The following is a 21,233-nucleotide window of genomic DNA, read 5'->3' as shown; positions in this document are numbered from 1 at the left end:
TACTAATATCAAACATGAACTTCACCTGGTGGGGGGAACATGTCAAGATGCCTCAAGTCCCAATCCATTGAAGATTCAAAAACTTTTCGTAGGGTCACGGCTTTGTTAAAGATGAAGTGACCATTTTTATCAACTACTGGATGAGAGTTATTACATCTTTAATTGGAATGATGTAGTATGCAATATGTATCTCTATTTATTGATAGCTCCAAAGCTGATTCGATGCACTGTATCCAATCTTCCTATTTGAAGAATGCATAAACTGTAGAACAGTTAGTTCACCACTTGTATACCTTTTTTTTTGTATTATACATAATGTACAATAGTTGGTTCACCTCCCAAGCCCTTTATATGCTTTTCAGATGGCCATTTTGCAAGTGTTTGAAATTGTCACACATTCCATCTTTGTAGTCGAATACACTCTAGTTAATTGCACACCCCGGTGGAGGTTTAACTAAGGCCATGCAAAACATGTCAATTCAATTAACTTGAAGTTTATAATTGAACCTGACTCTCCTCGTTACCAAAGTCTCCTTGACTAATGGAAAGGCAATGGATTGGAACGACTACAATAGTGGCATCAAGAGGTCAAGTGAAACATGGACATCTAATGATAACGAAGGGGATTTGATTGTTGCACTAGAAACAAAGTTGATACTATGACATCCAGATTTGAAAAGATATGGAGGACCAAAGTTAAAAATTCCTCATCATGACCGATCATTAACAGACTGCTAATAGGTAGAAGAATTGATCAACGGTTACTACAAATGTATAATGGAGAATTGTTGTATTGCTGTTGACAATTTCCTTCTCTTATGTGATATACTTAAGTAAAATAACTACGTCCCTCAGAACTATCAAAAGCGTGTTAAGATTGAGAAGGAACTGGCCATGGTTTTGGTAATAGTTAGTCACAGTGCACAACAATGAGTATTGACAAAGCAGTTCAACAGGTCCACCAAGACAATTAACCAGTATGTTAGGGAAGTTCTAAAGAGGATTTTGCATGTTTGCAGTAAGAATAATTCACCAATGTGTCTATGATCAAGTACATCCATGAATTGGAACCTCTACAAAATACTTCCCATGGTTCAAGATAAGTACAAGCTACTATAGTAAATAGCAAAAAGTTGTACTTGGTTGTAAATAGCATTTTTTTCAACTGTTTAAAGATTAACAATCATTTGTAAGTACTGTAGTATACTATAAGAGCAATTGATGGCATCCATATTCCAATGTGTCTCCCACTGAGACAATAAATGCCTACATTAATCAACACAGTACTTCGCAAAATCTTTTGGTTGTTTGTGACTTTGACATGCGCTTCACACACACACACACACATATATGTTAGGTAGGAGGGAAGTGTACATGATGCACAAGTATTGGAGAATGCTCTATTGCACCCATCTGATTTTCCAATGCTACTCAAAAGTGATATGTTATCTTTAGGTCGTTATTTTATATAATCCTAATTTGATGGTAGGGACACAGAGTATTATCATTAATCTCAAGCTGTCCACGTTTTAGGCAAGTACTACCTTGTTGATATTTCATACAAGAATGTTCCCAGATTTTCTATCTCTATACAAGAATGTAGGTCGAGCGGGCCCAAAAAGAAAGTCATTTAATATGCACTACTCAAAGTTTAGAAATGTCATTGAACGAACCTATGAAGTATTGAAGAAGAGATTTGCGTTCTTAAGGGGACTAATTCCCAATTTTTACATGACCATTTAGGTAAGTGTTATTATAGTTTGTTGTGCATTACATAACTTTTTAAGTTGAACCAAACGGACAAATCAACACTTAAATTTAATGGAATCAGATCTTAACATATTCAAACCATTTGATAACAAAAAATTGAACATCTGAATTAATTAAGTGGCACTGAATTTTCTAGGCAAAACTTGCTTTCAAAATTAAGTGATAAACTATTTACTTTATCACTAAATGTGATATGCACTGAATTATATTAGATTTAATACTTAACAATTCAATAGCTTAATGGATTCAAATTTCATATTTTAGACTTTAGTTTTCAAACTTCAGTTTTATCAAATGCACCCTAGCCCAGATTTAACAATTAGTAATGGTTCTGAGACCATGTTGAAGGTAGATACTTTGGAGATGTAATAGATTTTCATTGAATAAAACTAGAAGCCTTCGTGGTTAAAGTTATGTATCTTTTGAAGCCTTGAAGCCAGTCATCTGTAATTTTTCTTATTCATCTAATCACATTGATAGATGCTTTCACTGAAATCGTCATCTAGGATATATTGATGCTTTACATCTTTCTTTTGTCTTTGGGTACCTATTTTGGTCTCATTTGTTGGCATACTTTTGACTTTGTTTATTTTAGAGGATGATCCTGCTGATCAAAAGGAAACTAGCATAAAAAGGAGAGGGCATAAAAGCAGTGCTAAAAGTGTTAGTACTTACCATCTTTATGTGAGGCCAGTATCCACTGTTTATGTTGTTCTTGATGTCTTCTTTAATCCTTTTTCTCATGTTCTTCCTTTTTTACCCCCCTTTTACTGGGTTGAAGTTTCAGATTAGAACATGTAAAAGTTTGCACAATATAAGGGAGGTTTCAAGTACTGATTTTTCAAGGAAGTAAATCCAAAAGGAAAAATCTAGTTCAACATAATATTCTGTTCACTAGTTTTCTGGTGGTCAACTATTGGCCCTCAGATTTGGAATTGTCTTTTCTTATAAAATTTTTATGACTAGCACAAATTTTATTAAGATCGGCAAAGCTCTAGGCTACTCCACAAGACTTTTGAACAACCTAGAACGTTTGGAAAGCCTCTAGGGCTTGCCACATACTTCTAGCAATGTTTGTTGTAGCCTCCATGCCTTAGGTAAGTCTCTATGACTTACCACTTGCTTGTAGGAGTGTGCAAAATTGAAAAATTTTGATTTACCGATCGAATTTGAATTGAATTCGGAATTTTTGAAATCGATAATTTGGAATTCGGTACTGAAATCGAAATTTTCGATTTCGAATTATGCGAATTTGGTTCAAATTCGGTAATGGAGTTTTTGAAATCAGAAATTCTAATTTTGAATTCATAATTCGAAATCGGAAATCGAAATTGGAATTTTCGATTTCAATTTCGTTTTATAATATATATATTAATATTTATTTATTTATATATATAATAATATTTTTTATTTCAATTTCGTTTTATAATATGTATATTAATATATATTTATATATAATAATATTTTTTTATAATACATGCAATATAAAATTTATATTATATAACAATACATCTAACAAAAAAGAAAAAAAAGGGAAAAAAGGTTTCCGAATTCCGAATTGAATTTGGAATTGAAATCGCAATCGAAACTACTGAATTCAAAATCTAAATCGGTCAGTAATTCCTATGTCAAAATTCCGAATTCAAACTTCCAAATTACCGGATTCAAATTCAATGTGTGACAGCCCCACCTCACCCTAAGGCGAACCAAAGGGTTCAGCGGACTGCCTGCCCAACTCTCGCCAGGACTACGGAGTTGAATTACACAAATCCGATATTACGCGAGATAGGACCCAAAAGAATTGAACGATTGAAGACCGCCAAGCTTACAAGTAACTTACCAAAATCACATGGGGAAAACACTTTCATATATACATGTCGCTAGGTTTACAATACAAGTGGAACCAGTGAAATGAAATACATTTGGAGTTTGCTCACTCTCGAGGAGCTATACAAAAGAACAAAAGATTATCTAACTAGCTCAACTCGCTTCTCAAAATCATGATTTCCAAAAGAGATTCCTGTAAGGAAAATAAAGACAACGAGGAGGGGGTGAGCTTACGCCCAATGAGGTACCAAACATGTAGCAGAAAAAATCAGGCATTTCACGTTATACAAATCAGATACACATGCTCGCTATAAAGTAAGACAGGTAAACACAAGAACTCAAATAGGAAGGATACAGGTGGCTCTCAGGAGCCAGCTTTCCAGCGCAGTACTTGATCCAAGCCGGTTGACTCTCCGTCAACGTATATAGAACCAACACGTCCGTAGACCCCACTTTACACCAAATTCCATCCACCAAACACTCCTTTACCGGGCCCGCTCACCTCAACAGAAACAGAAATGGTAATACTCGAGTATACCGGAATCAAGGGTCTCAATACCCAAAGATCCCAAAACAGACTACCGTGGTTCGTTATCTAATCGTCCAGGCCCTTGCCGGCTCGACTCGAATAACTTAGCCACAGGATTTGAACTCATAGGTCACTGAAAGGTCGTTGGTTACAAGTTTCCAAACGACGTCTGAACAGATACAGATACAGATTCAAATTGACACCAAAATTGGCATATGAACAGACAAGAGAACGAGTGTGATAAAGTACACACTCGTCTCGAACAAATTAAACAGATTGCAGAGCAGAAATCAAGTTAAACAGCAATGGAGGGGAGTGGTACACTCACCGGTTCAAGTACAAATACCTCAAAAGTTCACTTCGGATTGGCTTTAATCGCCAAGAAACCCTAAAATAATCAAAGTAAACCAATTGAAGGTTTCACATCCAGAATCGAGTAAACAAAATGCACATGTGAGGCTCGACTACTAGTCGTATGCCTCGCCAAATAATTACTAATGCAAGGATACAAAACATGATTTTTGGGAACAAAAAGGTAACATGAAGACCTAGGTTCAACAACCCAAAAGCCCTTCCTTTCTATCACAAGCCAATTCAAACTTAAAGGAACCAATCGGCCTAGAAAAATTGGACAGCACTTCCCCTAGATTTCTTACTTTTCCAGCCATCACGGCTTCATTATTTTCCTCAATCAACTCCCAAAGTCATACTCAATATACATTCATCACCACAGCCGTTCAATAGGCTCAAGGTTATCCAAGTACAAAAGTTAGTTAGGAAAATGACCGGAAATAAAAGTCAAGCCATAGAATATTCCAATAAGCACAAGAAGACTCGATTACAAGTCATAAACCAATGCTAACACGATCACAATAGGGTTCCATAAGCATATATAAGCATTAGAGGAAATCAGAAAAATCCGGAAATGGAATTAGCTTTAACCCTGAAAAAAAAACAGTTTTTGACCTCATTTTGCGGTAATGGCACCAATTTCACTACAATTATTGGATGAGGGTGCAAGACCCACCATTTCGAAACTAAGAGATAGGGCTACAATGTTTCAGAAGACAACTTTGTCCAGTTTTGAGTGTAACAAAGTCATAAATGCAAGATACTACATCAAAAACGTAAAACAGATTCACCAAAACGCATTCTAGCGGAAACATCATAACTCAGGCTCTCCAAGTCCAAATCCAGAAATTCCAAAACCAGTTGAAAGCTAAGAAACAGGGCTAAATTTCATCAGAAGGGCTTAACAACCAATTCGGAAGCAATTCCAGCCAAAACAACCAATTATAGGCGCAATTCTTACATTCGGATAAAGCCAGGACAGTAAGGGTAATTTCAACTTTTCTCATTCTACACTACTCCGATTGACCTGAAATTTTGTAGGCACCTCTAAAATGTCATTCCCTACAACTTTCATATTTTAAGCTAAGGCCAATTCAGCCTCTAACTAGGAGCTAAAAATTCGGACAGAATGCTCCCTCAAGAACCCTAATTTTCTGAAATTTCTTCCAAACCAGAAATTGGTTGCAATTAATCACTTTTTCCACTTTCTAGAGTCATTATATACCATTTCCAATCATCATAGATAGCCACACAATCATGTTCATATTAAAACAGAAAAATCCCCAAAAATAATAAAACTTCATCACTTCAACCACAAATCAAGAAATAATCTATAATATTGCATCCCATACCACCACTAATCATGATTTAAGCATCAATTAAGGGAGGAGGGTGGTTCTTCACAACTCACCTTAGAAACAAGAGAGAGAGAGCTACTAGTCCTCTTAGCTTTCCAAATAACTTCACCAATCACTTCACAATCACTAAGTGGAGGGGTTTTATGGAGTAATTGCAAGATCAAATGGTTGGATGGTTCAACTTGAGCAAGATTGGAGCTAAAACTTGAAGAGTTTTCTTTCTTTCTTGAGAGAGAGAGGGTCGGCCAAGCTTGCAGAAATTTAGGTGCTTTTTGGGTCAAAATTGAGTATTAGTAAAGGTAAGAAATAATGGTCAAAGTCAAGGTTGAATAGGAAGGTGACACTTGTCACCCTTTTTAATGCAATTCTATCCTTTTGTCTCTCCAATGATAGTCCATCTAGGCATCCTTTAATTATCTCTTAACACCTGATAAATTAAACCCAGTATACAAAACTTAACCTAGTTGGCCGAAATTTTCCGAATTTTCTGCACTAGTGGGTCCCACGTCCAATATACGCTCTTAATTTCTCAAAAACTAACCGATACTAGAAAAATCATTTAAAAGCTATATTTACTCATAAAATTTATTTGCACAATTTTTCGAATAAAGAAAAGGTGGAAAAACGTATAATTAAAAGAAATTAAAACCTAGAAATTAAGAAAATTACGGGTCCTCACACAATGCGCACCCCTACTTGCTTGGGGAATTGAGGTGTGGGTCAACTAATGGTTCTGTTTTTCCTGCTGAGATACTATGCACAGTAGTACATGACTGACAGGCCAGGGATTGACCGGCACAGTTGCATGCGGATAGAGTGCGATCCATGTCATCAGGAAGGCCTTCCCCCTCCCAAGTTTGAAAATTTAAGGCCTTGTTTGGATTGCAATTTTCTGTACAAAAATTTTTTATATTTTGTTAACATATCTTTTAATCACCTTTTTATCTCATCGCTACGATACATTTTTCTACGAAAAATTCAAAATATAGCAATCCAAATATGTTCTAAGTTTTTTGCTGTTAAAAAGTTAAGGTTGTGTTTGGATTGCATTTTCCATGGATTTTTCTTTGAAAAATTATTGTAACGATTTGATGTATGTGAGGTAAAAAGGTGATAGGGAAATGTATTCACGGAAAACAAGGCCATTTTTCGGTGGAAAATGGCTATCCAAACAAGCCTTAAGATTTTCAAAAAAATTTTGTGTAGATTTAAACTTTTACCTTTGCAAAATTTAGAACTATTTCAAATTATATACTTAAGTTTTAGTTGAATTGGAGTTCGCCCTTTCAAAGAAAATTTTCTAGTTCTGCCTATGACGGACTAAATTATTGGATAGAAAACTTAAATTGAAGGAATAAATTATGAATAAATCTTATATACACTGACAGTGTACACTATCACGATTGAATATACAACACATATGCAAAATTTGAGTTTCAAATTTAAATTCGGATTATATATTATGTATTTAATTTCAGTGTATAGACGATTAATTCATAACTTATATGCTAAACAAAGTTAAAAGACTAAATTGCCTTAAGTGTAAAAGTTTAGGGACTAAATTGATAATTTATTGGAGAAATGATAAAGCCCCCACGCTTCCAGGAAAAAGCCGTCCATGCCAATTTCACTTTGTGTCAATCTCATCGCATGAATCTGAACTTTGTACCTAGGGATGGCAATGGGGCGGGGGTGGGGCGGGGGATCCTTCCCCCAACCCCCGCCCCGTTGTCAAATAACTCCCCCCGGTCCCCGCCCCGTTTCCCCCACAGTTCCCGGTTTCCATGTCAGATTAACTCTTTTTTTTATATAATACTAAAATCTTAAACAATTTAATTGCCGTAAAATGAGTATTAGTACATAAGATGCCAGAGATTCATATCCAAAGCCCTAGCATAGCTTTACAGCAATATAGAGCTTTTCCCATTAAGTAATAGCATTCACAGGTCTCCTGAACTAATTAGCTAAATATGACCCGTCCATAATAAATTATATCCATGGCTATCTAAAAGGATTTAATAACTCAAAATTCAACAAACTAAAAACACTCAATAATAAATCCAACTTTTTTCTTCATTAATATAACTCAACAACTGCAGAACATTTGCTCTTCATCAATCTCGAGATGTGATAACTCACTTGATAAAGCAACTTTGACATTCATGACGTGATTGTTGTTGATCGAACACATAATTGTGCAATTCTTGTTTGCTATCATTCTTTTTACTACCACTTCGAAGTAATATTTGCCTAATATCTTGTTTAGGCCTTTTAGCACACCTTCTGTAATGATCATGCAATGTACTGGTTCCATGAGTGCTACCTGTCTTGTATTTCTTTTTACAATACTTGCATACACCATAAAAAATGTCATCGTCACCTTTCTCTCTATCAAAATGTGCCCAAACTTTCAATTTTAATTTTCTTTTTCCTCCTTCAATTTCATATTCATCTTCTTCTATTGCATTTGTCAAGTAAATTGATTCAACATTCATTGATTGTGAAGTTGATGAATTATTCCCCTGTTTAGATGCAATTACATTTTCGGACTGGTTCACTGTGATAAGAAATCTACAAAGACAAAAAAGCAAATAGCACAATAAATGGACTGATCACAAAAAAGTAAATAGCACAATAAATCAAACTCCATCAGCTAGAGTTCTCAATCTACCCATAAAAAAAATGCCCAAAATGAACCAACCCAAGTCAAAGGAAAAGACCAGAAACAACAGGATGATTTTGTGAGAAGATGGAAATCAGCTGAAAAATCAAATAGCAAAACTACAATTGGTAGTTCTTAATCTCCAGCAACCTAAACGTGAAGTATTAGAAAAACAAAAGTAGGTTTTAAGTACCACAACCCACGGCAAAGAAAAGAGACATCTAAAGGAATTGACAAAAATGGAATCTTAAGCTTTAAGCACTACGGCAAAGGGATTGACACAGATGCAATCATTTATTCACCAAGTGTGCTTCATTAATCTATCAAGATAAGAATGATAAGGGAGCAAACCTAAAAATGATTCAAGAGTGGATGAAAGCAAAACGTGAAGAAGAACACAGAAGAAAGAGGGTGAAAGGTCCAGATTGTGCGGCAATCGACAAATGATGTAAAGGAGCAGTTTTAGGAAATTTAGGATTGTTTTATGTGTGTATGTATGTATGTATATATATATATATATATATTTTGGCGGGGGACATCCCCGCCCCATTTTAATGCTGGGGGGAATATTTTGTCCCCGCTCCCGCCTCCGCCCCACTCCATCCCCCGCCCCATTTTTATCCCCGCGGGACGGATGCCCACCCGTTGCCATCCCTATTTGAGTGATGTATATATATATATATATATATATATATTTTTTTTTCACGGGCCCATCGCCCGCCCCATTTTAAGGCGGGGGAATATTTTGTCCCCACCCCCACCCTTGCCTACCGACCCGTCGCCATCCCTATTTGTACAATCACACTTTGACTTCGCTGCACCATAAACAAGTGTTTAACATTGAAGCACCTCCAGCCCCCGCCCTATCTTCAATGGCGCTCGTGATTTCAACCTCAACCTCCCTCGGTCTCCGCAGACTCCCGCCATTCCCCAATCGAGCTCACCTACCCTCCCACTTCCTTAAACCCATCATCCGTCCACGAATTAAACTTAAAAATCCCACGTATCTAAAGATTGTATGCTGCCAAACCGGCCCCAATCCCACTGATTCTTCCTCTGCCACAACGGTATATAGATGGAATCCTCTCACTAGTTGGAATTTGGTTGTCATATTAAAAGGTCAATTATTTTTTGTATAATTCTTGATTATATTAGTTCAGGAAAAACTTGATGTACAGCCTGTACCTGAAAATGATGGTAATGCCACTGAAAAGGCAGCTTCCTCCTCCGATGAGGTGAAGGTTGAGGTTGAGGTTGGATTTCCAGAGTATCCAACCAAAAGTGTTAACAAGCGGATAGCAGTGGCTTCCATTCTTGCAGCAGTTGGACTTTTCTTGGCTTCAAGATTGGATTTTGGCGTTTCATTGAAGGACCTTTCTGCTTTGGCTTTACCTTATGAAGAGGTTTGCTTCTTCTGCACCTATTATTACATTGTACTTGCTAGTTGATTTGCCATGTTTAGGTTAATTTGTATTTTGGACGAACTTGTGAGCCTATCATTGGTTATTCCTCTTGCTTTTGTGTACGAATTCTTGGATGTTTACACCATATATTAGTGCTTAATCGTGGGTGCAGAGTAAGATGTTGTGTTACGAAAGCAAACTACTAGTAATTGTGTATCTGTCAGCTGTTGCTTTTTGGATCAGTGCTATTTCTTTGTTCAAACTTCTTTTGTTTTACCAATTCAACTATCTTTGCCACTATGGTCTGACAAAAAGGCTGTCGTATGGATCCTTCTTCTTTTTGCAACTTGTAATTAGGATTTATGTCATAATCTTTGTTCTTATAGATATCTAGCTTATTACAATTTACAGCTGATTAATGAGGTACAAAGTTTTTTTTTCTTGAAGTCATACTTATTTATAGTGGATATTCTAAGTTTTTTATCGGGAGAATAGTGTTAGCAAATATGTTAATTGAAAGGGCATAGATGATAGGTGCTTGGGGGTGTTGGGAACACAGTGGTCCCTGTAATTTTTTTTTTTTTTTATGGAAATTCGGCAAATTTGGTCTCTGAACCTTTACACTAATACCAACATCATCAGTTATGGTTTTTTTAACCAATTTAGTCCCGGTTTCTTTTTCATTATCCAATGTAGGACTTCTGCTGCGGTGTCACCACATTTTACATCTTTTGCACAACCAGTGAAGGGGCATATTTGTCTCGTCAGGTCACATTCCTTATTAAGCTGCTCAAATGATCTAATCTGATTAGACATCTCATTTTCCTGAGCCTCAATTTGCTTTTGAAGAGCAGATAGCTTATTTACTCTCTTTCACAGTTGTCTCCAACACAAAAATTCTTCTGTGGAGATTCTCATTGTCAACTTTTAGATGATATGATTCACTCGTTATGCTAATTATCTGATCCTCCAATTCAATATTAAGATTCGATATTGCACATATCTCCTGCTCCAACTCTTCGACCTTCACTTTTAGACAGGCCTTGCCTTCTGTTATCTCTTGTCCATTTAAGGCCTGGTCTGTTAATTTATCTTAGTCTTTTCTATTTGAATACAGCATTGTGATGCTTCTTGAGATTTATTTTTGAGTTGTGACTCCAACTCAGACTTTTGGCTGCTGATGAAATGAAATTGCTGTTGCAGAAACTCTACCTGTTTTACTAGACTACTGACTCGATCAGATCTTTCTTTCATTGCATGCATATGCACTTCTGAGAGCACAAATTGTCCACTTCCAGCTGAAGATCACTGACTCATGCCTTCAAGTCCTCAAATTTGGACAGTGACTGCTTCTTGTCTTCTTCAAATTTCTCAAGAAGAGAAGAAGTTTGTGATTCTTTCTCTTTTGAGGTGATTCAAGTTCTTTCATCCAAACTTGTAGACTTGATTTTTCCTTCCTCATCTATTTAGTTTCATTAGACCTGGTCTTAACTGTCTCTTCAAAGGCCTTTTTCTGCAAAGTCACTGTTTTCAGCTCATGCTTCAGACTTGTTACCTGCCTCCTAGCTCCTTAAACAATTTTTGGTCCCCAAAAGCTTGGAGTTTCTTGGTGATAGACACTATCTCCTCTTCTTTCTCATGCAATTTTTCCTTTAACTGTGCACATTCATCAAGTAACTTTTGTCTCATGCTTTGAGACTGTTCTTCTTGAACCCTTAGATCCTTAAAAATACAACTTGATTGTCGTACTTCATTAAGAGATACTAATGAGCTCACACTTCTTAATTTCACTGGTAGAGGTCAGTCTATCGTTTAAGATGGCATCTTCAGGTTCTGAATCTTCACATTTTTTATTATCACTTTTCCTTACCTTTTGAAGCTCAGCATTAAGTATAATAATCTGTATCTGAGTTGGAGCCTGAGGAATAAGAAGAAGTAGAACCTGATTCATTTTTTGCATGCCCTCAGGCCAATGTGAGTAGATGCTCTCCATTTTCCCCAAATGTTTTGAGAGTTAATTGCGTTTTTTTGTCAATTCGAGCAGTTTAATATGGAATATGACCCAACGAGACACATATGCCCTTCACCAATCACGCAAAAAAAGTAAAATTTAGTGGTGCCACTGCAAAAGTCCTACATTGGATATGGAAAAATGTTCACGGACTAAATTGGTTAAAAAAAAAACCATAAAGGACGAAATTGGTTTTAGTGTAAATGTTTAGGGATCAAATTGGCAAATTTCCCTTTTTATTTTTATTTTTATACATTCATCTATATATAGCTTTTGTTTCGGAAGTTGTTCAAGGATATCTAAAATTGGCCCCTTACAGTATGTTGACTTTAGCCTTGAAAACGTGCTTCAGAGTCTGCCCTTGCAATATAGCTATGCTTAAACTTGCATGAGGATGTTTAATATTCTTTCCATATCTCTGATGCAGGCACTTTCAAATGGGAAGCCCACTGTTGTCGAGTTTTATGCAGATTGGTGTGAAGTATGTCGGGAATTAGCTCCCGACATCTACAAAATTGAGCAGCAGTACAAGTATATATGCACTTCGGCTATTTTCAGTTCCTAAATGTTATTGATATTCGTGTATATGTCTGCATGTACTTGTTTAAGAATGTACCATACAATTATTGTATTTCTGAATGCAACTATTTTAGCTATGCTTTCAACATTTAGCAAGAGATGCATAATTTGTTAAAAATTGAAGGCGCTTGTGCTGTTATGGTCTATTTTAACTATTTTTCACTTATTGATTCAGGGATCGCGTAAACTTTGTCATGTTGAATGTTGATAACACAAAGTGGGAACAAGAGCTTGATGAATTTGGCGTTGAGGGCATTCCTCATTTTTCGTTTCTTGATAACAACGGGAATGAGGAGGGTAATATTGTAGGGCGGCTTCCAAGGCAATACCTTCTGGAGAATGTGAATGCCCTTGCTCGCGGTGAAGCATCTATACCTCATGCTCGTGTTGTTGGGCAGTATTCAAGTGCTGGATCCAGGAAGGTACATCAAGTGGCAGATCCAAGAAGTCATGGTTAAAGACCTGAAACTGTGAATGAGAAACACTGCAAAGTGTCGATCAGCTCTCTCAGGGTTGAGAACTCTGTGTGAAGTCAGTCACAATTTGAGAGGTTCTGTCTGCACAATCTTGGTGAATAATGGTTTTGGTATTCCTTCAAGACATTTCCCTATGATTCAACAGCCACTGTGACAGGTATAGAACATAACCATTCCTACTTGTATTGATTGGCGGTAAAGCCCTGGATTCCCTTTCAATAAAATAGATGTAATTATGTACAGGGGAAGAGGGAATGGCAGATCTAACAAGAAGGGTGCCTTAATCTGTGCTGATTGGCTACAGGTTCTATAACTTTTGTCTTGTACACTGGAGTTATCATCATAGAGTGACAGAATATATATAAATGAGAACTGCTATTCACAATAATTGCTTGTCAGTTATTGATAAAATTGGGCAAATGAGGATGGTGAGTTGTATTTGAGAGTTTTTGAGTTGTTTTTTAGAGGCAGTTTTTGGATATGTTACCATAGACTTGTGTATCAAATATTTTATTTGTCAACTTGTAGGCATGATTTAACTAATTCTACACAAACTAAACTGAAAACTAACGTTATGAAATGTAGTCTCATAAACATCCTCAATGATCTCAGATTTGTGAGCATTATTCATTAGGCAAAAGAATATCCTTCAATGCAAAACATAACTAAATGAGCACGTTAAAATCGTAAAACTGGGGACAGAAGATAATGTGCTTTCTTTATGGATGGACTTCTTTTGAGAAGAATATTTGTACATCAATTTAATGCTGGGTTTTTATCCAAGCAAATTCTTTGAGTGCATTTTCTTAATTAGTACCATTCAGAATTCTGTCTTTCCGAAATAACGTTTGAGAAGAAGCAACCCGAGTTTCCATCATTGGCCATGTTCCTATTTTAACTGACTGCTACTTCAAGATTGCCATTTTCTGGAGTTTGGGTTGCCATTTTTAACTTTCTTCCCATCCCCACCCCCAATTCACCATCTTCCACCGTTTTTCTGCCCTGAATTTTAGGCCTTTCCTAAGCACCCTTTCCCTACTACCATTTCCTGACTTTTCTACTCCACGGTGATTGTAGTGGTGCTGCGTTTGGTGAATTGGTGGAGGGGGTGGTTTGCATGCAGAAACAAACCAAAGGATAGAAAGGAAAGAGAGAAGAAGATGAGAAATGCATGTGAGCTACCAGGATAGTCGCATGGATATTTTGCAATTTGGTTTGGTACTTTCTAGCAACACTTTAAGAAAAAAAAAAATTGCATCAAATTAAACTGTTAAGTACACATGCCCGAGAACACTAGACCCAAGAAGGACCTCGGGTAGCGACCAGTGTTTTGAAACTCGAACCGCTAAGCTTTCGGTTTGCGGTTTTTCGATTCAATTGGTTCAACCAGCCGATTCACCGATTCAATTTTTTTTAATTAATTTTTAAAAATTAAAAATCTGAATAATATGGTATTCTATTAAAAGAACATAAATATCCTTGAGAAAATACATCCCACAAGTGCCGGAGTATTAAACAAGAGAGAAGTAGAGGAAAAATGAAAAGAAATGAAAGAAAAATTTTTTTTTTTTAAAAAAGCACATAAATGATAAATCCATGGTACAAAGCTAATCTGATGTATTCATATCTAACCCTGAACATGATTACAACTCCCAAAAAAAATCTTGCCACCAATAGTAGAAAATGGAAACATGCTTCACTTCCTTTTTTTTTCCCTAACCTACTCACCTTTTTTTACCAATCTATGAATCTTCCCTCCTTTCACAGCATCTTCTGTAATGTTCTAGGACCCATGAGCCGTTAGAGCCAAGTATTAGGATCAAGACAAAAAACAAGAAGATGATTTGTCCACTTGTTCAGCCTGGCTTCAAACAACAAAGGCCCAATATTTTGCTTTGCATCCTTTCGTCCAATGTTTTAACACTTCCATAAAAATGTCAGATGCGTTTGTTGGAAAAAAAAATATCAAATGAGCTACTGTGCAAGGAAGAGTTCAATCCCATAATTGTTTCATTGTGTGCACAAAGACAATTTCAGCCAAAAAAAAAAAAAGATAGCTTCAGCCCCAAAAAAAGCTAATTTCAACAAAATAAATGAAGAAAGTAGTGTCAACCTCATATCAAATCTTATTGCCTTCCGACATAAATCAGGAAAATAAAAAAATTCAATAAATAAAAAATGAATTTGAAAAAAAAGAGCAAAATCAGAGAGTTGATGGAAAAACGTTAACCTCAGCCAAAATTAAGAAAAACCATGTCATGATGTGGCAACCCAAAACCGTGAAAAAAAAAGAGAATAATCACAGCATATTAATTAGCACACAAGAAATATAAAAATAAAAACCGTAAAAAGAAAAAGGAGATTGAGAAGGTTTGGTTTCTATGGAGTCATGGAGATTGCAAACTAGAGAAAGGAGATAAAAGGTTATAGTCTTGAGGAGAAGCCATGGAAACTGTGTAAATTTGAAATAGTAAAAAGAAATCGGAATAAAGTTAGAGAAAAGAGAGAAAACTAGAAAGGAGAAAAAGAGAAGTTGACGGCTGAACTTTAGGAAAGTGACTTTAGGGTTTACAACTATGCCTTTTATGTCCTTTAGTGGGGTTATTTTGGAAAGATACAGAAAATCACGGGTCACGGTTTGATTGGGTTTTTACCGGTTCACAGGTTTTTTTGTCAATCTCGGCTTTAGCATTGAACTGGACCGGAGACTTATCGATTTGCAATTTAACTGGTCGAACCGATCAGTCCGATCCGATTTTCAAAACAAAGGTAGTGACCGAGCTATTCCCTCAGCTTTCTCAAAGAAAAGATTGATTGGAATATGCCTTGAATCACGTGCTTTGTCAGAATTTCAGAGCAAGTAGTTTATCAATCACTGTTTATTACTTTTTCTCTACAAATACTCTCACCAACCTTTATTTAAAAGGTATCTCATTTAAGCTCTCAAATTCTCAATCTTTATACCCAAACCAAATTGATCATTAGAGATAAACCAAGAGACTTAACCTGGATTCTCTCCCTCTCGTTTGCAGCTAAATGGATAGGAACACATTACGATTCTTAGATTGTACATAAACAAAGTTTTTTGAAGCTCTCTCTTAATTAGGCCAAATCTCCTACGAAATGAAATATTTTGGAAATATTATGATACTATATCCTATTTTTCTCTAGAGTTACATGTATACCCCAGATTGGTAAAGTATTTATAGTTTCTAAAATGTTTGTAAAATAGATTGATAGACACTCGTTACTGAATTCCATACTATAAGTATACCACGTGAAAAATAAATTCAATTTGATAACAAGTTTCTAAAATGTATGTAAAATAGATTGATAGGCACTCGTTACTGAATTCCATACTATAAGTATACCACGTGAAAAATAAATTCAATTTGGTAACAAGTGGTGCAAACGTAGTTTAAGACGAGTGAAAAATTGAAGTGCCCTAATAACTTTATTAATAAAATGATGAGTGTCATTGGTCAAATCATCTGGTATAAAAGCAACATCCCATGGAGGCATATGAATTTAGTGTTAGGTAATTTAAATAGAGTTATAAACTACCAATATGTTAGCATTTGTTTTAAAGGGATAGCTTAAAAAAAAATAATTTGTCGACTTCTTTGAAAAACGACTTTGCCTACTTGGTAACGGATATGCTGATTGGTGCAATGGGATGGAGACTAAACTTGCAATAGCAAGTTCAAAAGTACTCGTATACTAACATAGAAGACGGTGTTGATTTTAGTAAAAAATATAGTTTTGGTCCTGAATGTTTGGCCTATTTGCTAAATTGATTTCTAATGTTCTAGTCAAAACAAACCTATTCTTTAGAATTTCTGATTTTAAATATATTTAGAACAATTAATGTGGTGCTAGTCAAAAGCACTTTTGAATTTGTATTTTTAGTCCAATATTTGAAGTGTCGAATAATTTGGTCCCTTGTGTTTTAAAGTAGTTACAGGTAGGGTTTTTAAAATGAAATGCTATGTGAATTAAATTAAATATATTAAAAAATGTGTTCCTAAATTTCTATAAAATTTCACAAAAAAAAAAAACACTTTATGTTGGCTTGTATGTCTTGTACACGCAGGTTTTGAATTCTTGTCGTTAGTCACTGCAATTATAAAAATCAGTATATAAAGTGCTTTTAGGAATTTTAGCAAATGCTTTCTTTTAATTTTTATTGTCTTTCTTACCTATTAAATTCCAATGTTCCAATACTATAGTTTAAAGGTGTACATTCCTCCTGACTAGCGATTTTCGAAAACAAGTTACCAATCAATATCTTATGTGACCTTCATCTATCATAATTGATGAGCTCCTTGTGATACGGTCGATGATCTCCATGGTGATTATTGATGAACCATTGGCTCCGACTAGATTTGCTAGCGTAATTGGCTTGCTTTCTTGCTTTCATACCTGCACATATCAGCATGTCTTTGTACATATCGGTAGGTGCATGATCATCAGTCATCATGCCGATTATTGATCAGTTTCAAATGAATGCTGCCGATAAGTTGTCAATGTTGCACCAATAGAGATGATGATATCCAAGCCATCAAATCCCAGGGTGATATTAATCTCGATACATCATATGGTGATCCTAGTCCAACTCCACTGCTAGTTGATGCATCCGAGGATTTCAAGGTTTTGCTTGATGGTGACGAAGATATATCGAGCCCAATCTAATTGAGTCAAAAAACTTAAATCTATCAAGGTGCTGTCATTTCTTTCAAATGGTTACATTTTCATTGTACTATCATTCAATTATCAAGAGCCTGATCAATACTTGCTTATACAGTAAAACCTCCATAAATTAATAACAGTGGGATCGTATAAATTCAATTAATTTAGAGAGGTATTAATTAATCAATATTAGCTTTGCAATCAATATTAGCTGATTTTCGTCAGACAGAGGGGAATAACTTTCATGTTGAAGTGTTTTGTTAAAAAACCATCAGAAATTCATCAAATCACAGCCCAAACTTCGCTCCTTGAAAATTTTTCTGCAAAAAACTGAGCCAGGGTTGACCGAACAGCCCTGTTCGTCACCTGATTCCAACCAATTCCGACTTTATTTTGAGGAGATTATTTTTTCTGCACTATCTCTAGTTGTAGGGGAACAACTTTTGTTTTGCAAACTTCCTGAAAAAATATCATTAAACATCTCAAATTCAAGCTTGAAATTTCAGCTTCGTCAGCACTTGAACCTCTGCTACTGCAACCTGTTGCTTCATTTTCAGTGTTTCAGAGTGTTTTTCTCGAGTTTCTCCACATTAGTTCAAGTCCTCAATCATCAGAGGTAATCTCTAACCCTTTTTCTTTAAGGTTTTAAAGTTTATGTGAGATTTAAATGGACCATTTGATAGTTCCAAGTCCATGAACATTAGATCTCACTTTTCCTCATGATTTATGATGTTAAAGCATTTGTTTGATATCTAAATTGGTTCACAAGATTGTAGAAAACTCGTTTATGTTGAAATTCGGCTTTAAAAGCCTGTAAAAATGGATTCCGGCAAAATTCCAACCATATTAGCAAGAATTTTTTCAAATTTTGGCAGATCGACCTGCCGAAAATTTCTTAATGATTTTCTCTCCATTTATGCTCCTAGTATTTTTGTTTCGTTTTGTTTTGTTCTGTTAGATCCATTTGGATTGTAAATGTTTAATGAAATATGTTTGTGAACTAAAGAATTTGATTTCATGTTGGGTTTGTGCATGGGTTTTAGATATTCAAACCCATCATTTTTGTCAGATTTAGTTTATTAAAATAAGTAGGCTGATCCATTTTTTAACAGAAATAATCCGGTTATTTTTGCCTTGGACCGACGGGTTTATGGCCCAAAAGAAATAAAAATAGATACAGCCCAATGCCATTTTTCTGGTGAAATCAGAAATGATTTGCAATTTGGCCCCTATTTTTTGAGTATTTTTATTGTGGCCCTAAAATCTCCCTATTTTTATTGGAAGCCATCCACGGGGCCTCCACTAAAACCTCCCTGCAATACATATAGATGCAGATTCCTACGTGGCTATAAGTGGTAAATACCGTCCCAACATTCGTATTGAGCGTTTGAGAAAATTCCGTAGAGAAAACTAGTTGGGATTGATTTTCTTGGCCCTCCTTTCTACTCATTTTTTTTTTTCTATTTTCTATTACGACCTCCACCAAGTCCCAATCTATACTACGAAAGCTCTATATCCCACACTTTCCTTATAATGCAATCTTTTAATGTGTTTATAACATCTAATTTTTTTTAAGAAAAACCTTCGAAGAAAGTTGGCACGAAAACTTTTCTTACTATGCAATCTTTTGGTAATGGCCTAAGAACATTTTCGAAGAAAATTTTTCTTAATTTTGTAAGAAATAGGGCACAAATATATTGCTGTATTTTCGTAAAATATATGTTTGTTTTCTACAAAGCTATTACTATATCTATTTGTTTGTGCATATTGATAAATTATTTGAGGATAAGAATATGTAGGAGTACAAAAGTGTTGCATAAGTATTTGACATCTACTTGCTTTTCATGCATGCCAAAAACAGTGCACGTGTGCTAAATGTTTTATAACCAAAAAGTTGCATTTGTTACATTATGCATGTTAAGTTGCAAAATTATTAAAGCATTACATTTTCCTATTAATAGATATTAATTAAGAATTGTTCTATAAACTCACATTCATTAATCACCTAAATCACATTATTTCTAATAACTTTATTATATGGTCGCTCAATACTCCATGTAATGTATGAAATAATACCAATGTTATACTTCACTAAGTTTACATTGTTTAGCATGCATCATGCTATATTCTATTTAAAGCCACTTTTGCTTTTTCCGTTTTGTTTACATATTTAAGTGATTACTCTCAATATTTCCAATTAATAACTTTGTTCATATAAATTTTCTTGACCAAATATTGGTTTATATTCTCCATTTTGATCTCATTATTATTGTTACCAATTTAAGATTTTAGTTTTTTTTAGTATATCCTGTTGCCAAAATTGGGTTCTCATCATATAGTTTATAAAATATACGCAATTCTACATTTTCTCACACCTAGAATTTTTTTGAATGCACATTCTAATATCAAGATAAATGTAAAATTTATTATTTTATATATTTCTATAGGAAACAATGCCTATCTATCGTTCATTATTCTTTTTAATTTTGTTGTTATCTTCTTTATTCGCATACTTATCTAGTACGTATTCACTTTTCTTGTAGTATCATGCTCATATAAGTGTGTTTTATTCAACTTCCATTCAACACTTGTCTCAAAAAAAAAACACTTCTCTCAACAAAAACCCTTCTCATTTCCTTTGTTTCTTGCATGTTACCTTCTCATTCGTTTGGCTGTGTTTTTATTGGGACCAATATCCGTAAAATATTGATATAATTTAGGTCAAAAAGTTGTGAACCCGTATCTACCCATTTCGACACACTTGTACAAATATCATGCAACTTTTAGGAATAATTTTGATGGGTGATGTATACATATGAAAATATTTGGATTATTTCTAATTTCCTTTTTCTTTCTCGTGTACTAAAAGTAGAAAAACTAAAATAAGTATTAAAAAAGAAGAAGATTTACCAAAGACTGAACCAACACTTACCAAAAAACAAAATTAATGTTGATTTTTTTTTTGACATGGTTGGAACTTCATGCTTGATAACATTATGATTAGTAAATTAAAAACAATTTCAAATCTTTATTGTATTATTCATTCTCTTGTACCGGAGAATGAATATCTATTTTAATTAAGTTATAATGATTACTAAAATCTAATACAATTGTATTCTTGCAATATATAATAAGAATAAATCTTTCTTATATCAAATTGTGTAAACTATTTTTACACCAATGTCTCATATATAGTGCCACCTCATTAATAAATTTTGTTAACATGAATCCATAGCCATTTAACAAATTGTAATTTTAAAACTAAAAATTTTAGTAAACAAACATCTGGCTCAGGAGGATAATTAGGATCAAACTTGCAACGACTCAACCCGACCTTGGAGAATAAGAGATAAATTGGCCACTTACAGGTTCTCACCATGGTTGTAAAACTAAAATCTTAAAATTGACACCTTAGAAATCTTAAATTTATTTCTAAAATCAAACCTAGGAATACATTTCCAAAACAAGAACTTGATTACTAACACAAAATAAAAACACAAAATTTTGACATTTTTAGTCAGTTAATTATAGCTTCTAACAACTTTCTGGACGCTGGGCAAACCAAATTGAATCAGTTG

General features: G+C 34.9%; 1 protein-coding gene across 2 annotated transcripts; it reads left to right on the top strand.

The window, feature by feature from the left end:
* Nucleotides 1–9,236: 9,236 nt before the first annotated feature.
* On the top strand, nucleotides 9,237–13,354 carry LOC113700207 (thioredoxin-like protein HCF164, chloroplastic). Of its 2 annotated transcripts, XR_003450567.2 has the most exons (5): nucleotides 9,237–9,564; nucleotides 9,658–9,900; nucleotides 12,339–12,442; nucleotides 12,666–13,123; nucleotides 13,210–13,354. XR_003450567.2 is itself a non-coding variant. In XM_027220724.2 (4 exons), the coding sequence occupies exons 1-4, from the start codon at nucleotides 9,370–9,372 to the stop codon at nucleotides 12,946–12,948; spliced, it is 825 nt and encodes a 274-aa protein (XP_027076525.1). In that variant the 5' UTR covers nucleotides 9,237–9,369; the 3' UTR covers nucleotides 12,949–13,354. The 2 variants fall into 2 exon arrangements, 1 of the variants encoding a protein (XP_027076525.1); XM_027220724.2 differs by having other exon boundaries at nucleotides 12,666–13,354.
* The last annotated feature ends 7,879 nt before the right edge of the window (nucleotides 13,355–21,233 follow it).

The sequence above is a fragment of the Coffea arabica genome, chromosome 7c (assembly GCF_036785885.1).
Source record: "Coffea arabica cultivar ET-39 chromosome 7c, Coffea Arabica ET-39 HiFi, whole genome shotgun sequence".
Taxonomy (NCBI): domain Eukaryota; kingdom Viridiplantae; phylum Streptophyta; class Magnoliopsida; order Gentianales; family Rubiaceae; genus Coffea; species Coffea arabica.
This window is presented reverse-complemented; position numbering and strand designations above follow the sequence as displayed.

Coding starts and splice junctions, on each gene's coding strand:
- LOC113700207 (XM_027220724.2), top strand. CDS start 9,370: ATGGCGCTCGTGATTTCAACCTCAACCTCCCTCGGTCTCCGCAGACTC. Junction 9,565..9,657: donor ATTCTTCCTCTGCCACAACG/GTATATAGATGG, acceptor ATATTAGTTCAG/GAAAAACTTGATGTACAGCC. Junction 12,443..12,665: donor AAAATTGAGCAGCAGTACAA/GTATATATGCAC, acceptor TTATTGATTCAG/GGATCGCGTAAACTTTGTCA.